Source organism: Rhea americana, unplaced genomic scaffold (genome assembly GCF_003343005.1).
Source record: "Rhea americana isolate MKP2758 unplaced genomic scaffold, rheAme1 scaffold_19, whole genome shotgun sequence".
Taxonomy (NCBI): domain Eukaryota; kingdom Metazoa; phylum Chordata; class Aves; order Rheiformes; family Rheidae; genus Rhea; species Rhea americana.
Window position 1 is genome coordinate 4,207,418 of NW_028186038.1, and position 26,255 is coordinate 4,233,672.

Consider the following 26,255-nt stretch of genomic DNA (forward strand, 5'->3'; position numbering starts at 1 on the left):
ACGCCTGGGGATCGCTCGCTTGGGGAGCGTGTCGGCTGAGCAGAGGGCAGGCGGTAACGTCGCGTTTTGAGGTAGCCGCGGGGGCCTCGGCCGCCCTGCGCCCCGTGCCGAAGGGGCAGCCAGCGTTGCCGTTGCAGCGCCGCAGCCCCTCGCTTTGCCAAGCGGAGGGCCGAGGTGCAGCCCCCGGGCCGGGCGCGTCGCCGAGGCGGCGCTGGCCGGACCCTTCTGATCCCGGGACGTGGACTAGGAAAGGTCTGCCCGAGCAGCAGCGGCAGGGCGGCCTCCCTCATGCTGCCACGAGCGAGGGTTGCCACAGAACTGTAAGGGAAGGGTTTCTGGAGGCWCGGGTCGGTTTTTCGTTTGCTTGAGTTTTAGTTATCTTAGCAATTGGGTAGTTCCTGAAATGGTGGCTAGAGGGAGCTCCAGTGCAGTCTGTTTCCAAGCTTTCTCAGCAAGTAAATCGTAGATTTATGGTAGATCTGGCCTGTTTTATTACCAGCTGAAACTGTGGCTAAAAACAAAAGAGGAGGCCATATCTGTTAAATTATATTTATCTTTACATGCTATTAATACTAGAGATATGGAGAGAAGCATTTGGTTAGGTGGACTGGCTAAATAGTGTATACACCAGCATGTCCTGCAGTCGGTTCTGTTACCGTGTTCTGACCAAGACATTGAATCTGCTTGTATAATTCTGTTTGTCTCTCAAGTTTTATTGTAGAACTTGTGCTGAAGAAAGTGCGTGTGTTTGATAACTGTATACGAACGGCCACACGGGGCAGGAGCAAAGATCAGCCGCCCTCCTGTCAGTGCCTGCCAGCTGGCAGGAAGCGCGCACGAAGAGGGCAGGCATACATCTGTGGTGCTTCTCCGAGGCTCCACTAGATTTCGGCAAGGAGCAAAGCCACGGGAGTTGTCATGTAGGTTTTAAAGTGAAGAAGTTGATAGTTAATACAAAAGGTTYGCCTGAAACATAATTACAACTCTACTAGATAGGTATCTCTAGTCAATGCAGCAAAACCTCTGGTTGTACTGCTGTGCTGTGCTGAATTAATTATAGTAATTCAGTTAAGTGTATCAGGCCTGTATTTTCAGGGCATTTGGCCTTGTCACCTTCACATTATAGAAAAAGTTGYTTTATGTGTTCTTTTAACTTCATAAGCTGTGCAGAGCAGCTGCTGGGGCTGGGTGGGGATCTGTGAGCAAGCCCAGCTGCCCAGCCAGCCTGGATCATCTGTGGCCGCTGGATGTGACTCCGGCTTTTCCCGGTGYTGAGGGTCCTGCCTGCCGTTCTGGCAGGGACTGGCGGGTGCCTGGCGGTCCCTGGCCACGATCGGGGCAGCGAGCTTGCCACYGTCGGGGACAGTCCTCAGCTGGTGTCGGCAGAAGATCACGTGCTCTCAGGAGCTGACAAAAGTTGATGGACAAATAGGAGACAGAATTGCATTTAGTCAGTCCACAAGGAGAAACAGCATTTAATGACTTCACCGCATTTTGCCTGGTTATGTTTGCATCAAGTTCAGCCTCCTGCTCTCTGCTGCTGAGCGCCCCGTGCATGTCGCAGGGTCGAGCTGCCGCTGGCCTCCCCCCAGGTCCGCTGAGGAAGAGCATGTAGCAAAGGCATGGGTACAYGCTGAAGACTGGTACCTGGTAAAAATCCTAATCTGAGTAGGAGGTTGCAAAGATGCTGGGTTTTTTGGCTTTCTTCTTCATGATGAGTGACCAGTTTCATCTGCAATTAATGTACTGTGCTGTGGTCACTTCTGCAAAGCATGGGTGTTGCTGTTTTCCCTTGAAAGAGCTGGGGATTGAATCTTAGAAGTTGCAARATTGCTGGTATTTGCTGAGGGAGCTGGGAAGCTGGAGTCCCTGATGTTTCCTGTTTCTTCMTACAGTTATGTTTGTTGTTTTCTACGGTCAAGTGAAAACTTGTACACGAGGTATGGGCTCTCATGGAAAAAAAAAAGTCCCTTTATAGTATTTAAGCAAGTGCTTTGTTTTTGCACTCATTAGTTACTTATTTTTTCTTTTGGGTATTATTTGTATGCTCTTGAATCACTGGCTTTCTCTGTTGGACACGTATCAACCCAGATTATAATCCTTTAATGTAAACATGCTTCCRAAAGACATTATCCTAGTTCATTCACCTCTGAATATCTTCTATCTTCTTTCACACCTGAAAATTGGATAGAATTGAAATCTCCTCCTCAATTAAATAGGTCTTTATGGAGAATTCAATTAATTGTAATAGATATTTTATGAGAAGACTTTGCCAGAGGCTGCTGTAATACAGATAATTAGTCTCAGTCAGGAAATGTTACTTAAGTAGTTTTATTTTGTAATCCTACAAGCTGTATTATTAGTCAGGTAACATATAGGCTGACAGTGGAGAGGATGGGTGACTAGCGCACTGCTTAATCTCTTAGATGTAGCAGCTGTTTCTGACGAACAAGTTTGCTTGCTTGCTGGCCACGAGGCGTCTGATGAAAGCCGCTCTGCTCAGCTTTGTTCTTCGGTCGCGGGTGAGCTCTCAGCTGCGCCTGCYGGTATCAGCTGGCCGGGGAAGTGATGAGATCGCTGCTGGCGGCTCCAGGATTCGGCATTAAACTGAGGTGCTCTCCAAGTGGGGTTAGCTCTTCTGAAGCCCAAAGATGCACTTTCTGATTTATAATCAGACCTTTCCAAAAATGAAGAATAAAAATAACCTTTCATAATAATTTTAAGGGAGATCAGTGAAAATATATTTAAGTTGGTGTTGCTATGGGGTTCCAGGTAAGAAGTGAACAGTGGTGGTTTGGCTGTCGTGCCTTCCCCTCCTCCTCACAACTTGGCTGCTTAGATTTGTATCACTTCAGTGCACCAAGGCAGTGCTTTTTAAAAACAATGATAATAAAAGAGATTGAGTGACATGGATTGGTCAACTGATTTAACATATTTTCATCAAAGACTGCAGGATACTCAAAGAGCAAACAGGGAGGCAAAGGTTTAGGTGTATACGGAGAACAGCAGGACGCCTGCTGTTTGGATGTGCTTTGGATGAGGCTAACTGAATCCTGAGCTTTGGTTTCATGTTTCGTTTCTCTTTCACAGCAACAAAACTTAGTCCATTTTCAGAAAGTCCACTTTTAGCTTAGCTGTGAACAAGAAAATGTGGGAGGCAAATGTTATAATGAGTAGTCTCCATGTGAGATGCTGCTTCTGAGAAACCTTTGGGTAGGGAGAAAACTAGAGCTGTGGTGGCTGGACCTGAGGATGGAAGCAGTTGCTGCTGTAGCCGTGCTTGCAAGTTGAAATGCCAGATGTTTAAGCTCCCGCCGGTCATCTGTTTCATCCAATTTTCTGGTACTGAAAGTTAAATGGTATACTGGTGTTTGGATAATAAATATGAAATTGAAAGGTGGGGAAGCAATAGTGCTGTCATTAGATATTTTGACTTTTTCTTTCTGTATTCTTTGTGTTTTGATGTTTTTTTAAAAACGATTTCACAGCGTGTCTGTAATCTGTGCGCCTCATACAAGCGAAACCCTTCTACAGAGGTTTCTCTGGTACGGTTGTTCCCCAAGCCCCGTGCACAGCTGCATCCGTTTGGCCGTCAGGGCCGGGGCCTTCTCAGACGGCCCCGTGTGGCACAGTGTAGTGTGCGTGCTGCGTTTACATTGCAACCGCTCCTGTTCCCGCGGGTGCAGAAACGCCCCAGACCGAGCGGCTGTAAATACTGCTTGGACCTTAGAGGGAATATGGCAATCATTTTCAGACTCTGTGGTTATGTGAAGCATGCAGTCATCCTACTGCGGTTTCAACTGGCTCCTTTTGTTATGAAAAGTCAGTGTGTAGCGAAAATTATCGCAAGAGATTCAATTAAATTATGTATGTTATAAAATACCAGAGCGGACAAATAAACTCCTAAAGCTTGGAGTCCCAAACGCTGGACGTGCGCCGCCTGCGAGCAGCCCGCGGGCTGGTGCAGAAGCCCTGGCTCGTGGTGGTGGCTGCTGCCAGCAGAACCCAGCCGGGCGCCTGCGGGTCCCTCTTGTTACGGGACCGGCTGCTCCAACTCCTGCTGCATGTTTAAAAATCAATGTGCCTCCGTACATTCATGCAGCACACCCATTAAATTTAACGTGTAGTTAGCTGAAAAGCCATGCTCTCTTTCTGGGGGTTAGGCTGCGCTGCGACCTCCAGCGTGCCCATGACTAACCCCTCTTTATTATTTTGCCACAGACATGCTGATGTAGCTCCAGTTGTGCTTGTTTTCAGATGCTGGAACAGTTTGCTGGCGTGTACTTCATACCTTACATATGTAAGCCTTTTCTTCCAGAAAACAATGTTGTTTTTTTAAAAAAATAAAAAGAAAAACATCTAACCCCATTTTCAAGTCAGTAGGTCTGTAGCCAAACAGTGGGAACTGATCTAGTAAAATGCTTACTATGGCTGTGTAGCATTCAGATATTTAAAAGAAATGTCATCTTGTGACAGACTGAGAAAGCAAGAAACTCGCTCCAATGTAAATCATTGGATTGACTATGCAGCTTTTCTGTCTTTTTAATTTTATCATCTCTGAAATATAATAGATTCAACTTTAGTGACTAACAGGGAAACAGTGCATTGGTCACAAGTCTGAATCTACTTAACTTGTATAATTTGTTATACTTCCTGGAAAATAAAAGGTTCTGCACATTGATTCTTAGGTTTTCTTAGTAATCTACTGCTTCTTGTCTGATACTAGTTAAAGAAAAAATGACACACAGGAGAAAGAAAAAAAAAGAGAAGAAAAAGTCATGATTTGACTGCAAGTGAATCTACTGAAAGAGGCTGAAAGTCACATGAATTCTTAAACTGTAGTAATGATGTTCCTGGCCAGCTACAGGAACAAATAGCTTTTTTTTATTTCCTATCATGATAGGAAATAAAAATAGATTCCAGCAGCACAGGCAGTGGCTCTTGCAGCTCTGTACAGGAGAATAAGGTTTCTCTTTAAGCCTTCTGTTCTTCTGTATGTATGAAAGCAGGTGCCCTATGCAAGCTGCTCGGCCTGCCGTTAAGCGGGGAGGTGCCTGCACCCTGCGGTCGTAGGTGGGAGATGCACAGGCTTCGGCTGCCGGCGCTGCTGCCGCCGAGCGAACGGGGTGGGAGGGGGGCCAAACCGGCTCATGCCAGCACCAGGAGCAAGTGGTTACTCCCCAGACCTGTGTGAAAGCGGGGTTCGAGTGCCATTGGGCTGCCTCTGCGGCACAGCAGCCACGTACTGCTCCAAGCCAACGCGTCTTCTAGGCCTTGATCTGTCTGTAAGCGTGAAGTGCTTAACTACCTGTGAAGTATACACCCAACAGAAATGGCCTGCGTATCTTAAAGGATGAAGTCTTTAAGTSTCTGTGCTCTTGGGATACAGTATGTATTTCAGTTTTTCTTTTCTTTTTTACTTCACTGTGTCACTCTTGTGTGAAGCTCATGGTAGCTGATGTACAAGGACAGCAACAGTATAGCTTGCAAAGGGACATACAATATTCAAGCACCAGTTTAAAACTACGAATCCATTTTAGATTTGCTCAACAGCCTTTGCTTTCCATTATTCTTCACGTGATCTTGAATACTTTGCAGGGATACTGGCAGTATTTGGGACTTTGTCATACTTGGAGATGTGTGTGGCAGCTTGTGCAAAGTGTCCTTGCATCTCTCCTGAAGCTTCTGTGCTTCTCCCCATCAATGGCATGGTGCTGCTTACGCTGCAGGTGAGCGGTCGCACAGAAAGGTTAGCAACCAGCCTAACACTCTCAAAGTGCATAATTTGCAGAAGTTAAGAGACTTAGCGCATAATGTTAAAGTGTTTTCAGATATGTGATAAACATTGTTTTGAGAATCATCATTTTGTTTGGTTCTCAAACAAAAAAGGGAAAATATCCACGTCTGACCATGGTAGGCACAAATCAGAATTTTTAATGGAGAGCAAATTTTCAGCCATATTATTGAGCAAGACATTTTCAAACATTTTAGTTCTCAGATTACATTAGCATCCTGGACATTTGCCTTGCAAAGAATTAAACATAGATTTGTAAACTTTAATGTCTGTAAATTGAATTATATACAATTGGCTGCTGATATTAGCAATGCACTATCTCTTCTTTCTTTGGAAAACCTCAATCCCTGTGATACATGTATGGGTTTGTTTTGTTTTTATCATTCTAAATTTGAGCTGCAAGTGGCAGTGGAGCTTCGTTATAAACATCTGACCTTCATGTAACTGGGAATAATTGTGGTTTAAGTGATGGGGTTTATTTCTAACTAAACCTGAAATCACTTTGCTGCAGTAGTTTAATACAAAAACAATTCCTCTGGCAAGATACCACCTTGAATAACAGCGCTGATTAGATGTTCGATAGATGATAAATTTTTAACTGTTTATTGACATCAGGATGGTTCTTTGAAGGGAGAGGGAGGTTTGTTCTTTAAGGGCCAGGGGACTTGCAGCTCCTTGGGAAAAGCTGGATGGAGGCATCCCAAGTTGAGTGCCTAAACAGGAGGCATGCGCAGTTACTGAGCTCTTCAACTTCCTAAGACAGTAGCGAAGAGTCTTGACTGGCAGGCTCCTGAACCTTTAAAAATTTTTGCAGGAATAAATATAGAGATTCTCTCAAAATTAAGATTTGAACAATATCTTTCACTATACGATGCCTTACTACAAAATTTGAATTAGAGTATTTGTCAGAAAGGTAGCTTCCCCAAATCACCRCATCATTACTCTGTCACAGGTTAGCTCTAGTATGCAGGCCCCAACTTTGTTTTAAATAATGATAATAATAAGATATATAGCTAAAGAGCTTCCTAATTTGAGCATTTCTGGATGACTTTTAGGTTTGTGATGGAATGGTTGGTACCTAGGTATTGCTTTTCTTATCCAATTTCAAACTATTTGAGGTACCATGATTATATTTTAGTTTGGAAAGAATGTCATAAAAGTGAGTGCTTGGATATGCTTCTGTGTTGGCCTTTGCAGATTCCTTAAATTATGATAGGAACTTTGATGCAAAAGGCTCATCCTAAAGGAGGAAAAATAAAGGAAAGCTTGTGCCTTTTGCTTATATGCAGTGCAAAACAAACTCCGTTAAGTTTCCAGTGTGTCAAGTTGTCCTGCAAGTCTGTCTTAAAGCTTTTGTTTCTCTCTGCTGTGTTCCTTCCTTTGAGGCAAATCTTTCAGTCATTTAGCTGTGTGATACCTGGAAAAGTTCCAGGAGAAAGCTTTTATCAGTCCGTTGCTTTTCTCAACAGTTAGTTATCTGGGCTTAGATTCGTAATCCAGCTTTAGCTGTTAGAGGCCTTGGGAAGCGAGCTGCCCTTTGTAAGGGTAGGAAGTGTGATGGACTTCCCAGCTGAAAGCTGGGCAAAACCTCTATACCAGCAAACTCCACTGAACTCTGCTCTCGGGAATTTGCCAAGTCATTCAAGCCCCGACTGAGGGAAGCTTTTTATTCCTTAGGGCAACGTTAAGCACGTATTTAAGTGCTTTCTTGTYTGAATGGTTCATTAAAATGCTCAGAGCACAATGTATGGGAAGGGAGAGTAAAAAGGAGAACTGTTCCAAGGGTGTTCTTTAACACTCCTTCTTAGTGCTAACTTTTYATAGGTGACCAGAACCAGTTATGTCAGAAATGCTATTAAATTGTGTGTATATATATATATATTTTTTTTAAAAAAAAAGGTTTAATTGAACCATATTTTCAGCTTGTGTAAGTTTTTGCTCCAATGACTAATCTCGGTAGAGTAATGCTTAAATCTGTGGTACCCGTGCCCTGCTGGGGGCCTGGGCGGAGGAGGACTGTTGTGCTTCTGTAGCTCTGCGGTTCAGACAGGCTACTGTGAGACAGGTTTTGTGAGGCAGACCCAAAGAGAAGTGTAGCTACCAGAAGCATTATTAGATTCCTAGCTTCTGCTTTTAATATGCTCGTTTTTTAAAATCTCGCCGTATTTCCCCCCACAGAGTAACGAGCTGCTGAGAACTGGGGCAGAAGGGAGTCGTGCTGCAGCAGCAGAGCGAGGGTCCCGCAGGGCCAGGGCCGTGCCTAGGGGAACGTGCAGGAGCAGGACAAGCAGGCGGTTGTACTAGTCTGCCTCAATTTCCTAAGATAGCTACATTCACTTGCATTGCACTAATTAGTGCAGGACACAGCTGCTTGCCTGCTAAATGGCGCTTCATCCAGGCAAACATTGTGTCGGAGCTGTCAGCCGTAGTGGCATCGGCTTCCTCTTAATTTCAGGGTGGAGCCTGATCTCCTTGTTACTTTCTGATCCCTGATATTCAAAGCAGAATTTCCTGCAGCTCGGTTTGCTGGGCAGCCGGCCCTGCCGGCTCCGGCTCTTCCCCAGCACCCGGGAGCGCGGCGTCCCGTCCCCCGTGGCCGGGCCCGTGCCTGCGCCCGGCTGCGCTCGGCTGAGAGAGCGCGCTGGAGCTGGGCCGGAGCGCCGCGCGCSCGAGGGGCGGGAGGTGCAGCTGCCTTCCCTCCCCGGCCTCTCCCCGGCTGTAGCTCTGCGCGTTTTAAGTACTGTCGTGATAACGTGGGTGCTTTTAGGCCTAAGTCGCAGGGCCGCGAGCTAAAGACAAGGTGCTGCAGTTGCTGTGTGTTGTTGGAAGTACAGCATTAGGAAGGCACCCCCTGCCCCCGAAGGGTAAATATTTGCATTTAATGAACCTGCACTTTGGAATACCGAGAAATAATTTGGGTCGCCTTTGTAAGTGAGCGTGTGGAGTATCGCAGCATCGGAGCTTTCTAACACTGCTCGTTTCTTTTGTGTGCAGCTGGTTTAATAGGAATTYGTATCTGTACAGAGACATTGAGAAGCAGCAATTAATCACTGAGCAATATCTAGCACAGTATCTTAAATATTTAATATATTTTGCAGGTTTCCTTTGCTGAATGTTAAAAAGATGCTGTGTGCAGTCCTGTCTGTAGTTGTTAGAGCCTGTCGAAGGCAGGGTGGAGCTCTGAACTTTGCCTTTTCCCTATACGTGCACGCTCCAAGCTGTCATTTGCAGACAGCATATCTTTGTTTCCAGAGGGTTTCACTTCTTAACTGAAGAGGGTATGTTTATATGTAATTTTATTTGGATCAAATCCCAAAATCTGCCACCGTGGTGCATTTCCACGTCAGGTGAAGGACACTGGGGCTTTTCTTGTGCTGGAATTTCTTCCTTTCTTGGTGTTCCTACGATGTGTGATCATGATACGTAGGTCCTTGTAGCCTCTGGCAGCATTAGGATACGCAGTGCTGCGGTCTCGTTCGCCCTCTGGGTAACGGAACGGAGCAGTCGGGGCTCTGCAGCCGCCCGCGCTGGCGGGAGCAGGCCGTTCCCGCGGGGGCCGCGGGGGCCGCGGGGCCGGGCCCCGCCTGGAGGGGCGGCAGCCGCAGCCGTGCGGGGCGGCAGCCGCAGCCGTGCGGGGCGGCAGCGCCGACGGGCTCGCGCGCGTTGGTCCGCTCGGCGTGGCGCGAAGCTGCGCGTAGCGCCGTGCTGGGCCGGGAGCGCGAGGGCTCGTAGCGCAGCCCCGGGGCTGGCCTGCTGGAGCGCCTGTCGGGGTCTGCTCTTTCTCCGGTCTCGGCAAGGAYGGAGTTACTGTGTGGTGCTGTTATCGGTGGCTGCCCTGGTCACACTGATACCTCTCTTAAAAATACCTTAATAGCTTAGTGTGCCACTGGCCCGTATTGAGAAAGAGAGCGATTTGAATTGAGGTCTCTGCCTGCAATGCTCTCTCCCAAATCAATAATATTCTCTCTACTGTTAAAGCTGAAGAAAGCAAGACTTCAGATTGTTGATTAAGGCATTTATTGTCTCTCTTTTCTGTGTCCGTGTGGCTTAAGGAACACCCTCTTATGCAGGCCCAGRGGTAATTTTCAAAAAGAGTGATTTTGTGCTTATAAGAAAACGGTATCTTTTTTCATCACAAAAAATAACATCCTCAGAACAGAGTATATCATTATTCAAGATACCAAGAAACTGATCTTAAGCATCTCACTTAAACCTGCTAAAACATTTTGGAATATGATATTTTAAATACTACTTGCSTGGTGTCAGAAACGCCGCGGGCTCGGGTTTGTTCGTTGTGCAGCTTTCCGGAGTAGCGCGTCTAGACAGCGTTAGTTCTCCTACCCAATACTCTGAAGCAGTAGGCTATTTTATAATTTTTATGCTAGCTAAGGGAAATCAATGTAAGTTCTAAGGAGATTTCTAATTCAGAATTACATAAATCTGTAATTTACAGAATTATTTTGGCCTTGAAGGAGGTTGTTACTGCTACCTGTTATGTCTGTTCTTCAAGCTTCACGCAGACTATGTTGGCTTCAAATAATCCAGTTAGGTATAGCCGTTGTGCCAGGWTTAGTTACAGTTTTGGCAATGAGTAAAATGTCAAGAATTTGTATGAACAAGAGTACTGAGTCAGGGCCCCGTTGAGGAATAAAGAGGGGGGAGAAATGGACCTTCCTGCTGGTTTTCTTTAGAGCTGTGTGCTATGTTTTTCCCCAGTTCTGTTCATTTGAAAAAAGGCCTAAAAACCAAAGCTTGCTTTGAGGTAACCTAAAACAGAATGGCTTTTGTATGCTTTTACTTGAGGCAGAAAGAAGAAAAATTATTTTTTTTGTGTGTGGAATGAGTTTTATTTGGGGTAGCTTAATGACCCTGTGTTCAGGATTTGGGTTATTTTTATGTTTTAAGTTAACTTTCTATCTTTGAGCAAAGTTTGGAAAGAAACCAAAAGGTTTAAATGGGATCTTAGATGTAAAGAAACAAGGGGAAGGATTGTACTAAAAATTATTCCGTCAGCTCAATGAGAATTATCAAATTTTCTGTACTCTAAGTCTAGATGTTTCAACAGATATTAAACTTAAATCTTTCCTGTCTCTGCTGCCTCTTTCCGTGGCCATTAACCTTCCTCCGTTCCCCCGTTGCCAGGCTGCTGCAGTGATTTCCCGGGGGGGCAAGCGCGGTGTGTGGGTGCGGACCCAGCTCAAGGCTCAGCAGCAGCAGCCTGTGCCTGGGGACATTCCCCCCGGTAGGGTATTTCCCGGTTTCCTGCTCCTGGGCGGTAGTGACTCGTCCCRTGGCTCTCATCCAGAGAGGTTTCTTCCCGTGAGTGCCGCTCACGCAGCTCTTTCTGTGTTTGACCCTATTTTGGTCGCCCCTGAGAAGACCGTTGGCAGACCTCTCCGCAGAGGAGCGTCCTGGCTCGCGGGCGCTGCGGCCGCGGGGCGCCGCTCCCCGAGCGCCTCGGGCTGGGAGCCCGCCGGCAGCGCGGGCCCGCGGCCCTTGCCGGCGGCCGGATCGGTTAGAGCAGCGGCGTTTGGGGGTTTTCTAACCGCAGCTACCAGGCGGGTAAGCGCTGTTACTACTAACAYGCTGAGCTGCCCCTAGGGGCAACCGGGGCAAAATTCTCAGTTTGACTGAGAATTATCTCAGTGAGCAGAGCCTTAGTCATGTTCCTGGACAGCCCCAAGATGGGTGTTTTTGTGGTGGGAATGCTGCTTTCTTCCTATGCATTTATTTTTAAAAAAATCATGTAGATAGTTTTCATATACATACATACACACACACACACACGTGTATGTGTGTATATATATGTATATATGTGTGTATATACACACACACACACATATATATATACACACATATATATATAAAGCAACACTGAGGCTGCAGCCCATGCAGTGCCAGCCAGGGAGGCTCATCAGCAGCTTCCTCTATGCACCACACATTGCTCTGCCCAAAACCCCTGAGCCTGGTGAAGGCTTATTTATAGCAACAACGGCCAAAACCGTTAAGATTTCAAAATCAGTGTTAAAAGCAAGGCRAAGAGGCGGGTTGGGGAGCAAGCTGGCCTCCCGCAGGCAGGCGGTGGAAGGAACAAACCTGCTAAGCAGTAGGTGAGGTTCACCCCTTTCCATGGTGAAGCTCACCGTGGGCACCAAGCCAACGCATGCGAGGCACCCCTCAAAATTCACCACTATTCACAAATCTTGAACTCTGCTGGAAGCAAATTACAGGGTGGGAAAACCTCTTAAAAGCTATTTTAAAGCTATGTTTGATCTTTAATTCAAGGCTGTTTGGACAATATGGTTTCTTTCCTTTCTTGTACAGCTAATTTTTGCGTGCGCTGTGTTTTGTAGCTTCCTCTGTTCACGCAACCCTGTTTATTTCTGCAAACACACCAGTAATCTTGGGAATAGAAGATTTACACCTAATTTACTGATACCCACTGCAAATATAATTAATGGAATTCTGATGCTAATTTTATAAACCTCCACAGACCACATGCATTCATGACTACATGATCAAAAGTTGATCTATGGCAATTTGTATGTAAGGAATATAAATGGATAAGTACAAAATTACTGTTTAAAATTATTTCTAACATTATGTTGGAGTCTTTATTATTAGGYTTTGGCTAATGTTTTACTACAGCCTATGGGGAAAATTTTCTTTTCACCCTAAAATTTAATTCTGTATCGTGTACAGGGCGCTCTCGTGGAGCGTTTTGCCAGCTCCGTTCCAGGCAGCCATGTGAGCTGTGCTTGGTGGCTGGGCTGCGGGTGGAGGAGCCGCTGGCCCGCGAGCGGCCCCGTGCCGCCGTCTTTGCGCCAGCGCGGCCGGGTTTGTACGCGGGGCTGCTCTTTGCCAGCGGCCCAGCAGGTGGGGAGACCTTCAGGGTCTTGAAACTGCGCGCACACCTAAACCCCACGTTGGCTCCAGCGTGGCAACGCGGTGCGGGGATGTTTGTGCTCAGCAACAGACTCCGGTGTATGGGGTCAGGCTGAACAATTCAGGTGTTTGCTGGTGCCACAGCGCCAGGCTGCCCAGGAGAGGAGAGGCTCTGGAAATGCTTAGTGTGATAGTACACACAGCACAACTTGCATGAAAAACATTCGTATAACAAAGTATCTTCACTAGCAGATGACAAATACAGGGAGTCGGGGGAGCAGAATGCTTTKGGAGTATTGAAACTTGATTGCATTTTTGACTAGTCGAGCAAAAATGTTTSTTCAATTTTCCTTACTCCAGTATATAGGAAATGGCTGTTGTTGGTGGTGTTCTGCTATTATATTACTTTTTTAAATAGTGTCCATAGTATATTTAATGGCATGCTAGGTACTATAGAATGCCAATTAAAAAGGCAGGGAGGGGAGTAAAGCAAAGCATTTGACATTTATGTACACAAGTTTTTTGAATAGTTTTAATACTTTGCAATTTTATTCTTTTGTTACCATCTCAGGACCTCACTGGAAACGCGAAGCAGCATCTCAACTGATCCGSTCAGGTACTGTAATGACATAGACGTTAATTATAAATTTGAAATAATAGAACTGACCTCTATTCTGTATCAGCAGTATGTCACATACCTTAAGCTTATAATGCAGAACCAAGAAAGGCTTCAACCAACTGGTTGGGTGTTTGAGGGGTTTTTGGTTTGGATTTTTTGTTTTTATTTTTGAGAGAGAAAGAATAGCTCTCCTTCTTCTAGAATTTCAAACTTGAAATTTGTTTCAAACTTTAAATGCTGTGTATTAATTCTCAGATGAGCATGAAGGTGAGGGACRGAGATAGCATGTGTCTGTGTATGCACATGGTCAATCTCTCTCCAAGTTTTGTAACCTTAGATTGCACTGAGGGTTCCCTAGCAGTTTCATACTGCTTTAAGTGAAGATTAATGATGACTATGTCTAAATGTCATTGATCTCCCCCACACACACATTGGTCAGCATTTTGATAAAAGCAAACTTCAGAGAATACTGTCATATAAGACTGCAGTGACTGAGACTTTCCTTTGATCACTCGGTTTGGAAATGCTACACAGTTAATATTAGATATCAAATGAGTAGCTTGCATGTTTTCTTCCCATAGTTGCACATTAAAGAATGCATCAAAGTCACTTGCTTCCTTTGATTAAGTTGGGGCAGAATCTCTTTCTATCACACTGACAGTTGTTTTGCTAAGAGTCTTCCTTTTGAGATGGTGTGTGTGTTAAGGATGACTTTTTTCTTTTTTCCCCTCCACGTTGTGTAGTTTTAACCTTTTCTGAACAAAACATTAGCAGGACCTGTTTTGTTTAACCCTATTCAAATTAAAGGTACTCTATCTATTAACAATCTTCCGTTATTTGAAGTGTATGAACACATGAAAGTAAAGGGCATGCCTTATCATCATTCCCTAAAAGCTCGTGGGACGCCCTGCGGTATGGCACTACCCCTGCCTCCAGGTCGGTGCAGCCGCGCCRGGCAGCGCAGGGCTGGCTGTGCTTCTGCTCCAGCCTCCTGCCTGCCTGCCGCGCTGTTTGCGCAGCGGTGCAACGCGGGAGACAGCGTCGGCTTTGGCCTCCCAGCCTGCCCGCTACCCCGCTCCTGCAGCCTTGCTTTGGCGAGGACGCCACGGAGCTGGCTTCTGACTGCTGTTCTCTGGGACAGAGTTCCCAGCAGCAGGCACTGCTACAATCTTTATTCCTGGCTACATAAACCTTGGTGAAAGTAGCAGATTTTATTACGATATTTTTCCTTCTGGTGCAATTCTTCCCATGGGAGGGTGTCAGTGAGGAAGATTAGGAAGACTTGGATAGAAGTAAGAAGTGGCTGAGTTATAATGTTGTTTGAAAAATGGAATAGGGAATATTCTTTGAACAGCTTTAGTGTGACTGAATAGACAGATTTTCTAGAAAATCTGGTGCTTGGATCATTATAAAATACTATGGAGTCATCGAAGTATGTGAATATTTTCTTTTTCTTAAATTATTGCTTATAAAATTAGACCCTGTGAGTGTTACYATTACCAAGGCCATTGCCTTTGCTGTACGGCCTCATGAAATAAAGTTTCTAATGCCCAGAGTGAAAGTGTTTAGCTGGGCAGCGTGGTCTCTCCCAAGCCTGCTTTGGGTGYGTTGTGCTGCTTGCTTAAGCCTGGCACAGAGAGAGACAGTCTGCTGGGGAATCCTCTTTGTACTTCAAACAATAGCTTTATGATAGCTCCTACTCTAGTAGTATTTCTTCTACAAAGGTTTTCTTAAAAAGCTGTAAGCTTTTGTTAGAGATTTTGAAATTGTCCTCCTTTTCTCATTTATTTTTATACAACCTCTGTGTTCAGTTATTTGCTAAGCAAATACAGATCTTGAATACTTGTATTTTTCACAGAAGTATCTTTATAAAAACTTACTTGGAAACAAATATATTTGTACTTCAAAAGTCATTGTCATTTTAATTTTTAAGGATTGGGGTGAAATGATATCTAGGGAGTAACCAAATGAGGCTGTAAAAATATTGCTCTTTAACTATGAATGAAATAATTTTATGATATTTAGAAACTCCTGACTAAAGCAAGAGACGCAATGTCTCATATAAGAGACGTTAAAGGAACTTTCAGGTGATATCAGCTAAAACAGTGAATTTATCCTAGAGTTCAAAAATTTTGGAAGAAACAGCATGTAAAATCTAGACTTGTGATTCAGATAAGCCTGTTTTGGAGCTGTGAGTAAACAATCTTGAAGGCCTTTGCTTCAAGTGAAAGGAAAGACAGTAGAAGACTCTTTGTTACTGAACATGTTCCCATTAATTTGTTAAGCAAATTTGCCCCTGGGTGACCCATAAAATAGAAGGTACCAATTAACTCGACCCCATCCCGCATCCTGCCAGGSAGTTGGTATTTTCTAAACTCCTGTCCCCATCAGCAGGGTGAGCTTGGCCTCTGTGAAACACTCTTCTGGCTCTCAGCTGCTCTGGAAGATTCTCATCCAGGCTTCTTCTTGTATCAAGTTGCAGTCAGACGCAGACTCCGCACCAGACAGGTCCATTTGGCTGCACTAGATTTATTTAGACTGCACTGGTGATCTTGTTGGTTCTCAAATTGTATTTGAGGTCAGGTGGAAACACAGGACCAAAAGAATGAAGGCTACTGTGAGAAGTCTGCCTGCGTCCTGTATGAAGTTGAAAATCTGTGCACATTGGCCGCTATACATACATACATATTTGTAGGTGTGTGTACGTGTGTATATGCATACRCATACACACATGTGTAGATATATATGTATATTTGTGTATGCATTCATGTGTATATATATGTACACACATGTGTATGTATGTATATTTTGCACAAATTTTCTTATCCTATGCACAATGTTTGTTCTGGATATTTTGAGTTGGACTCTATCAGCTTTCAGCTGTTGTTGGAAAAGATGTTTTTCCCTAATATCTGAATCTTAATATTGGCCTTCTGGAGTGCTATATAATCAGATCTGTTCCCAACTTTCCAGAAATTCAAGTATTTAAGCTTTGAAGATATTCTTGACCTGCCTGTCGTCTTCTATCGTTGATCAGCTTGTGTTATGAATTTAGAGAAAAGACATTCAGAAAAGATACTCAGAGTTGAGAGAACAGGAAATTTCTAACTGTTTTATTTCATGAAAYTTTGGCTTAGAGGTTTAATAACCTGAAATGAAGGCTAATACCGAGTGACAATCCATATTCATCTGGGCGGGGARTCTCAAGAGTTTGAGAGTTGCTTGAAGCAGAATAGATGTGTTGGAGTTACTGGAGCATCGCTAGGCAGCAGCGCTGCCCTCCCGGTAAGGAGAGCGGGATTCGATTCCCCGCGCGCGTCYGCGGAGCGCGCGAGCCGGGTGCCGGGGCGTCGCAATGGCGCTGCGAAGCGGGAGAGCACCGTCCCCGCCGCCCTCTCCCTTTCCCCGTGGGAAGGGTTACTCAGTGGCCGTGCCCAGAAGCACGTAGAGGAGCCAGGGAGAGATCCTCTTGCCAGGACCTTCGACTCAGGAAAGTCTTCCTCGCTGTTTGCGCGTGCAGCCGAGGACGTTTCCGCACGGACTTGCGTGAAGAGGCTGTTTGCCGGTGTCGAGGAAGGGACCCGTGTGCCGAGCCGCGCGTGCCGCCGCGCGCTGGCGGCAGCCGTGCCTTACGCCTGCTGCGTGCTGTTCCAGGGGCTGGTCAGCCGCCCAAAACCCTGCGTTTCCAGCACCATTTTTATATAGATACCTTGGCTTGCTCTGAGGAATATAATCCCCAATTTTTAATGTGATGCGCACAGGTTAGCGCAGCAGCTGCCCTTTCCCATTCTGCTGACCCACTCGCTGCACACCTCGCACGCCGGCAGCAGCAAGGTGTGCGCGTGGCTGCTGAGGTACCTCCCGCTGCCGCCCGGAGGGGCTGGGGGAGAGCGGAGATTTCGTATTGCACATTGGGATGCTTGGGTCCTGCTTAAGGAGACAGATGCACCGTTTTTACCAGGCAGGTAAAATATTATCTAGGTTTGTTACTGTCATATAACTGAGGGGGGAATAGATTTCCAAATCAGTATGAATCTTAAAATAACGTGAATTCTACTACTGCAGATTATGTAGCTAGACAAGTCAATTTTTGTGCTTTGTTTTTTTTTTTTTGAGATTTGAAATCTGCATGCAACTAACTGTAACCAGCTGTTTCTTTTATGCAAGATGCAATGGGTTGCTTCAGTTCAGCCTCGCTGCTTTGTGGATTGTCAAGACAACCATCCCTGAAGGGGCGGTTGTACTACATGTTTTCATTTTGCCATCTTTTTTAACGGCTGCTTTTGAAGGATTTGTCAGAGCATTCAGTACTTTGCTGCCAGAACTGCTTCTGCACAGTAAATCCATAAATGACTGTAGAATTTTTCAGCATACCGCTCACTTAGGCCACAGCGCTGAAGCTGTAGCACATCCAGAACTTACTGCTTCGTTAGGCCTAGGAAACCTCAGCCAAAGGTAGCGGTAAATGTTTTTCTGAAAGAACTAGCTTTATATCCAGGGTGAGCGTGAGATGAAACTTAACTTTTTGTTATTGTTTTTCCTCAGAAGGACAAGTAAAAGTGAAGAACATGTTGAGAACATGGTGCTTTTCATTTGCAAAGGTCCTAATTAGCATTTTCTCTGCATGCAGTGAGTGCAGTATAATCRGTGTGAGTTGTTGTTAGGAAATTCATGGGTACACAGCTTTTACTCGCTGAAAGTCCACTATTTGGAAACAGATAATTAAGGTGATAAACAGCAGTTTTTCTGGAAAGAGTATGACAGAGAAAGAAATTGCTTTGCAAGATAATCGGCTGAAAGAGAAGCTTCCTGAGGACTCGTTTGCGGAGGAGATGCGTGGCGGTGCCTCGCGAGCGTGGCGGTGCCACGGCCCTGCACGGCCCCTCCGCAGCGCTCGCTGCCGGCTCCCCCGCAAAAGCCTTCCCTCTCCCCAGGGCAGCGCTGCGGTAACTTTTCTTTCTTTGGCCAACTTTTGGGCATAAAAGGAAAAAGTCATGAATGTTACTGTTTTCTTGGCCACATGGTGTGAGGAAGGGGCTCGGCAGCCCCACGCAGCCCGGAGGCTGGTGGCCCCGCGGCCGCATCGTGGCCCCATCCCCTCCTGCACCCTTTCTCCTTCCAGAAAACCATCACCAGAGGCACTGATACTAGGCATGAAAAGTGGGCAGGGAAGGCTTTAGATAAGAAAATTTAAATATTAGTTTTTTCCCGTAGTGTGATGGCAGCTACTTTCCTGAAAATTGTCACGCTAATAAAGTCCAGGGCGCTGTGAGCTCGGTAAGTGAAATGGGCTTTCGTGGGACTTTGCGCTGCTGGGGGCTTGCTCCTCCGAAGGGAGCTGTAACCTGGTTTCGTGGGAACTGCTTCACCGCCAGCAGCTGGACTGCTAGCAGGCAGCAAACCACAGTGAGTAGACATGGGGCTCAAACACACACCCGTGGTTATTTTAGAAAGGATCTTTAGGAAATTCTTTTTTTAAAAAGGCCCAAATCAAATGCCTGTTTTGTTCATGCCTCTTCATGCCAGCTCCATGGGTGTTTTCTCATGTTCTGGCCGTGATTTCCACTGCTCCTCCTATGCTGTGCAATGTATTTGGAGGTATGTACCAGACTGAAGTGTGACATGAGTGTTTTTGGATCCTGTTATGTAGGCGTATAGTTCGTCTATTTGTGTTTACTTCACTACTAATGAAACTGCAGATTCTTACTCAGATATATTTATAACTGCAGTTCAATAAGCTTACASAAACCAGTTTTCTAAGAAGTTGCGAGGAACTTACATACCTGAGCAGAAACAGTGACGATGAGGAAAACCAGAAACCAGAGGGATCCCTAAATATAGCTTATTATCCCAGCACTCAGGGAATTAGATAGGTCTACATGGAAAGGAGCCTCATGTTAAGCTTTAGGGTTCCGTTTGGTTTTGGTTTTAGCTCTTTTTCTTTTCTTTTTTTCTTTCAGTGTTTAAAAAAATGAATAAAAAGAAAAGTCCCCAAGTGGCTGAATTTTTGCCTTTAAATATTTCTTTGGATTCTGATTTTTTTTGTATTATTGAAAAACTCCAATGTTCCTTTGATACTTTTGCAGGCTGTATCCTAAATACAGGTATTTATTAGCTATTTTTACCTATATTTAGAATATACCTAATCCTATTAGTGATTTTTACAAAAACTCAGCAAAATGAGAAATAATACCCAAATCATAGCTTCTGGGAAAACAGTTTTAACAGCAAACTGAATCTGAGAATTAGTCAATCTCCGATAGGATATTAGTTTTCATTTTTTAACTGCACCAGAAAAGCCTAAAAAGTGACACACTGCTACCACATCCTTCTCTTGTGCCAGCAGCACCTCCTGCAAAGTGCTGCGCCAGCTGCTCTGTGAGCCCCTGCCTGGAGCGTCCCGCTGCAGCGAGCTGGGGGACCCCGGCAGAGCAGCCCCCGCTCGGTTTGGGGGGCGAGGGGGCGACCGGGCCCCTGTCTTGCGTAAAAGACAGAAAATTGCGTTTTGGACCCCTTTTATTTTCGCTGCCCTTGGCAGTCTGCCCTTATCTCGTCTTCACGGGCGATTAGAAGTAGAAAATGCTGCTGATTTGGAAGCGGCCCGGGAGGCGGCTCGCGGGCCCCTGTGCGGCGCTGCCTCCGGGGCGCAGCGGCCCCGCGTCCGGCCCCGGGTYTGGGGACGCGCGGGGGCCGGCGGCCCGCTGCGGGGCAACACGCGGCCGCGCCGCGCCGGCAGCGCCGCTCATTAGCTCTTCGGCACGCAGCCCTCGCCGGCGAAGTGTGTTGGGAATAAGATAAGCGTAATTTGTCTTGGGAGCGGGGAGGGTCCGCGGCGCGGCGCGTCATTGTTCCCCCGCTCGGCTGCCCGCCGGAGCCCCCGGCGCGGAGGTGCCGCAGACAATGGAGCCGCGGTGACTCGCGCGCGCGGCTGCCGAGCGGCGTGGGGTGCCGCGCCGTGCCGCGCCGCTCCYGTCGGCGGGCAAGGGAGAAGGGGGATCAGCCCTGCGGTCCCCACCGGAGGGGTCCTAGCACTGCTGTGATTATAGGGCGGCTGTTGTCAGAGCTGATTGCAATTATTGCTTGCATTTTCCTAAGTTCTGGGAGCTTCAAGGATGCTTTCCGAAGGGCCTTCAAGAGCCCTAACGGGAATGTGGATGTGTTGTTTGCTCAAAGGGCTTTTAGAGTGGCCTAAAATAGCCAAAAGGAGAAGTGGGATTTCTGTGTAATAACAGTAATCCTGCTAGTATCGGAGACTTTGGGAAAGATAAACTGCATTCAGGACCAGAGAGCTCAGTAGACAAATTTGTAGCCTTTGTGCAACTGCCTCTTTGTATTAAAGTAGGATACTGTAGCTGTGCAGGTGCTGTGCCATGTGCATGCCTAGCTGCATACGTTGGTGGCAATTAGAAACACTCATGCTGCAGCAGTAAGGAGAGGAGTGTAGTGCATTGGTTTTGAGTCATTCAAATCGTAACAAAAAGAAGTCTTGTGTTGTTAAAACCTAGCTGCAAACTACAGTTGCTGCAGTAGCACTGTTTGAAAATGCTGAAGCTGAAGGCCTTCTGCTTGGATTACTGGCAGTTCTTATGTCTSCAGCCTCTTCATGGTTTCTATAAAAGGTAAGAAAACATTAACTCTGAAATGCTTTTCAGAACTGGTGCCTGCACATGCTGCCACCAGTGCTTTTTCTTGCTATTCTGTTTGCTTGCTGAAAAGCAAGTATGCTGGGGGGGGGGGAAAAAGGAGTGGTAAGGAATTAATGAGAACTTGCAACAAAGATTGTAAAGCTGCTTTTTTATTGCATTAATTATCAACCACTTTTGTCTCTGTACATGGAGATATGAAAGGTGTGATGCTGTTTAGTTTCAGCATTCACTTTAAGTCGAATCATCTTATCTAAGACTCGGTACTTTTTTCTCTGATATTTCTCCTTAGGTAAGGTAAGGTAGTTTGTGCTGTGTAATTTACAGTCTGTAAATAGCACTAGAAGATTAATTGAAATGTCATGCAAATTCATGTAATGCAGAGATCTTTTTTCCTCCCTCCTTCCTCTCCCCCAAGATATCTAGTAATATAATAGTTCATCTTTCATTTCCCTCTCAGCATAAAGCGCACATCATAGTCATTCAGAGCAATGGGCGCTTTGGTCAGGCAGGTCTGACACACAGCTTAAATGATTGATGGTGAATAGTGATTGTAAAGAATAGGGCTGGGTGTCAGATGCATTGAGCTTGCCTATTTAATGGAACAGCAAAATAAGCAATTCCATTTAACATGTCCCTAAACCTACCCAGATGTTTTTTTATCTACAAACTTCTCTTTCCTTGCTCTTTAGCTAAGTGACAAAATGTAAGGAATTATATGCCTCTGAATTTTCTGGGGAAGAGAAAGTGGATCGTTTCATCATTAACAAAAACCGTGCAATTCTTTAAAATAGGATTCTGTTCTTGTTATGTACACTTTCTGGTCTCACTATCTATTGTCAGCCTACAGAAAGTGCTTTGTACTAAATGCTAATTGCAGCTGAATTTTTCATGCAGTGACTGAAGGCTGGAAAAGGGAACTGTTCCAATCTTTTTCAAGGTTTAAGGGGTGCCCCGCACTTTCTGGCATTGAGTAATATAGGACCCTCATCTGTGAACATTAGCTTGTGAAGTTTCAAAAGATAGCTTTATTCTCTTCTTGTTGCAGCTTTTCACAGGTTTCATTTCTAAGCCAAAAAAATTCCAACCTATTCCCAGTCCATTGTAATATCGTGCTTTTATGACAAACCATACAAAATAATAGAAATCAAGCCAGACTGTTTTGACTAAATAAATATAACTAAACTAAAGTTTATGTCTTGGGTTCCTGGCAAACACCCAGTTTTGTTGCAAATGAATTACCCTGGACTCACTCTACATCTCCTAATAGAAAGCTCAGCAATAGCTAAGTCTATTTGCTGCCTTGTAGATAGTTAATTTATGTCATCAAAACGTAGATGTGCTTGGGCCGCCATCCTCAAGCATGTTGGTGTCAACAGAAGTAACAAGAGGGCTCAGCACTTAAAGCGCAGTTACAAAACCAGATGTGAAGAGGAAGTGGTCCAGAATGAATAATGCAACCGACTGCAAGCAAGTCCGTATTGAAAAGAAAAAAATATATGCCTCACTTTCCCGAAGCTTACTTTTAACTGCTTTTCATTAGTGATTACAGATTTGCTTAAAATGCACTCGGAGAAGAGCCAAGGGGCTTTGGGGAAGAGATTGTGTGTGTTTGTGCATATGTTTCTTATTTCTAATATAAAATGAGGTAACAGATGTGTGATTTGATTAACACTGCCATTATACAGGGCTTAGTACATGAATTTTTAGTATTAACATTAGAGTTGTGCCATGGGGAAAGACACKCCAGGGAGCGTGGGCAGGAGCAGAGCAAGTTAGAGGCGTCCCTGCGTGATGCTCCGGTGTGCCCCCGCGGAGCACCCGTGGTCCCGGGGACGGGGCGCCGAGCCGCGGAGCCTTCCCGCGCGTGCCTGCTGCCGCGGCCGCCGCTGGCTCTCCGGCGCAGCCCGGGGAGCCTCCGTCCCGTCGGCGAGCGGTGATGTGGGGTGGCGGGAGCCAGCGCGAGAGCCGCTCGTCGCGGCCGCGCGGGGCGAGCAGGGCGCCCGGCCCCCTCGCTCCGTCCGTGGACGGCCTGAGCAGGGCACGGCCAGCATTTTCAGTTGCCGTCGGTGCTCGAGTCCGTTGTGAGATGTTTCTCATCGCTTGAGACGCTCTGTAGCTCRCTGCTGGACCTTCAGAAGTCCCGCAGTGTTTTTCAGCTTTGCTGCTCCGGGGCGTCTTACGGGGCTGTTTTGGTTTCCTGACCTGCGCAGTTCTGATTCCTGGTGTAACTTCTCGGGCGTTGGGAGCCCCTCGCGTGGGCCTTGGCGTCCGCTGGGAGATGCCGGGGAGCTCCGTGCGGGGCCCGTCGGCAGGGCTCGGGAGCGTGTCGCTGACAGCCGCCGGGTCACGCGTGGAGGCGGCTGGGCTGGGCTGCGCTGGGCTGGGCTGGGCTGGGCTGGGCTGGGCTGCGCGCGCCCCGATGGCAGCACGGGGCCGGCACACACCCCCGCCCCCGGCGAGAACTCGTCCAGTGGGATGCGTTTCCTTAACACAGCTGCGAAAGGAAGGGATAGGGAAAAAGAAACACACTGCCTTTTTAAGCTTTTATTTTTCTTTTCTTCTTTTTTCTTCTTTCATCTTGCAGTGACTTCAGCAGCCAGGGCTTTGCCGTGCACACATCCTCAAAGTCACCGTGAGGCAATGGTGGCGATGCCGCCTGTAGTGCRTGTGTAAACTACTAGTCTGATCTTATCCAGGTTCTAGCAGATTTTATAGAGCGATTTGGGGGGATTGGGATAAAACTTTACCCGAAGATATTTTGTAGATTATGAAAGTCACGTTTGGGGCCTTTGTTGCCAGTAACCCTCAGTGCATTCTGGTCAGTGATACAACCCACCACTTAAGTGCTGGTTTTCAGCATCCTTTGAATATAAATGCTTGAAGTGTAGAGATTTCATTCTGAAGCAGATTAGTTTAAGATGAGCAAATCACTGTGGAGTTTTGTGGGATTTTTGAGGATGACTGTCTCACACTTACTCAGTGGATTACTATAAAACCTTGTGACTTTAGGTTTAGCATGGGAAAGTGAACATTGTCCTTAGCCACTGGGTGCATCATACTGTGCTGCTGCCAGCTGCTGTGTAATAGCCCAGGCGAGAAATGTTACCCTTAGCACTGCGCTAGGCATAAACCATGAAGAGAGAAAACTTATCACTGGCAGTGGAGACTGTAATCTGTAGTTTTAGAGGGCTTTTTCCTTCCAGAATTTCCTCTCCTCTTGCTAATAAGTTACTAAAAAAGGAAAAAAAATGTGCGCCATCAYCCAGGTACTTTACTGGGGTCTGGTGGCTTGACAAACAGAAGCACGTATGTGGTTCCTTTTCCCTTCTTATTCTTCTGACTTCAGTGTGGTCTCTGTCTGAAAGTACGCCTAAATCGATACAAGAAGAGTTAGGGGCCTTGCTGATTCCAGACACACCAGGGTAATAAGATAAGTGAGAGATGACAGGTGCTTTTGATGTTCCAGAAAGCAGGGATTAGCTGAAATTYTCTGCTGATCTCCAGTTGGGACTGTTGATGCCAGCATTGTGATTCAGGGTAGAGCTGAGCATGTGCTTAAGCCCACCTCTGGGTAAGAAGAGATTTGGCATATAATTCAGCCCCATTAGGGTGTTTCCGTGATGACTGTAAATGAGAGTGCTTTCTGATATTTGCTTGGTAGGAGCAGCTCATCGCTACTGTACCAGATACCACAAAATAACGGAGTTGCAGAAGCTGCTAGAAAAGCTGCCGAATGCTGGGACCTGGAGAGCGCGTGCAGCCCCATGCTCGTCCCTCTTCCCCTTCTGCTCTCCGAGTTTGGAGCATTGGAAGCCCTTAAAGGAGTTGCCAGCCCTAATTTAGATGCAGCCTCAAAGAGGGCGCAGGTGCTTTAAGTGATCTACGGCAGGGTTGTCCTCTAGGTTAATTCTTTGTTTAAAGCTATGCTTTGCTAGACTTTGTTCCTTGCCTCTGGTGTCAGCAGTGCTGGCTGCTGCTTCTAGGGTTATGTGAGGTGGCTTCTCGTGTACCAGCCATCCCAGCCGCAACCAGGTGAGGAGGAGGAGTACTCGCCGTTTCCTTTGAGCAAAATGGAGCACTGGGGGGAGAGGGGGACACAAAACTCTCAGTTGTTGTATGTTGTCACATGCTTAAAGGGAATACTATTGTTAAAACCATTATTTTAAAGAATATTTATTAAAGAGAAAAGGGCTTCTGGCTGTTGCACTATCTGCCATATAGTAATGCCATATTGCCCCAAAATGGTGGCTGCATAGCAGTTACAAATCACTGTGACAGTGAGGAAAAAACCTCCCTAGGTGGTGTAAGACCAGGGAACTTCTTCTGCTTGCTCACGGATGTTCATGTCAGTTGATTTACTTCTCTTCTTGCCGTCATCTAAATACCAAGTTTCTTTGCATCTGTCTTGGACCAAACAATAGCAAAGTGGGTGGGTAAAGTAACTGAAACTTTGTCTTGAACTTGCACTTGGAGTTCACCATATATGTTGTTAGAAACAGTTTGCTCTCACTTGACAGTGACTTCATCCAGAACAGGGCTGAGTCATAACGCCTGTACTACAGCTCTCCGGGGAGGCTCATGTTTGGCAAAGTTTATGCAATTGCAGAGCAGCTGAGAGCATGAAATTGCCGCCTCCTCCCTATCCCCGAAATCCCCCATCCTCTTGCAGGACGGCCTGCAAACGGTGCAAACTGCAGWATTCTAATGTCAGCATAAAAGTGATTAGATGAAACCCTCAAAGCAATGCATGAAACAAGAAAATACCTTAAAAGCAATCAGAGGACTCGCCTAGGCTCAGGGAAGTGAARTGATCTGAAGCTGATACATCTAAATTAAAATAACTGGAGTACCTGTTAATCTGGTGGAAGCCTTCTTTGTAACATAATTAGTGCTATTTTACGTCTAACAGAGTGTGTTCGTGCAACCATTTAAAATGCTCTGTTTATATGCATTAAATTCATGCTTGTGCTCTAACTTTGCAGGGCGGTCTTTGGTCCTCGCTGGTGGGCGGTCGCCTCCCCGCGTCCCCGTGCTTTCCCTGGGGCGCACCGCGGGGCTTTGGCACCGCAAAAAATGTGCGGCCCTGCAGGGGCTGGCAGCGTCCGCCAGCCGCTGTCGCTGATAGACCCGGCGTCGGGCTGGCAAGCCGTGCTCTCGCATATATGCTTTTCTTTTATTCTCCTGCCTCTCCGCAGCCGTCAGTAAGGCAGGTTCCTAGCGCTTCCGAAACGGCTTTGGCTGCCCCGCCGCGTGTGCGCGCCCTCGGGGTCCCGCTGGGCAGGCCTGCGCGGGTGCCGGCCTTCGCGCAGGC

General features: G+C 46.3%; 1 protein-coding gene across 7 annotated transcripts in view; it reads left to right on the plus strand.

Moving 5' to 3' along the window:
* IQSEC1 (IQ motif and Sec7 domain ArfGEF 1) overlaps positions 1-26,255 on the plus strand; it is a 329,122-nt gene that overhangs the window by 161,944 nt on the left and 140,923 nt on the right. For 4 of the 7 annotated variants that reach the window (XM_085302413.1, XM_085302414.1, XM_085302407.1 and 1 more), the window contains one exon: positions 13,251-13,295. The exons of 2 other annotated variants lie outside the window; for them this stretch is intronic. In XM_085302413.1, the coding sequence (XP_085158539.1) occupies positions 13,251-13,295 (45 nt within the window). Of the gene's footprint in view, positions 1-13,250; positions 13,296-20,227; positions 20,918-26,255 lie in introns of those variants that run through there. One more of the 7 variants, XM_085302411.1, reaches the window with a different exon arrangement.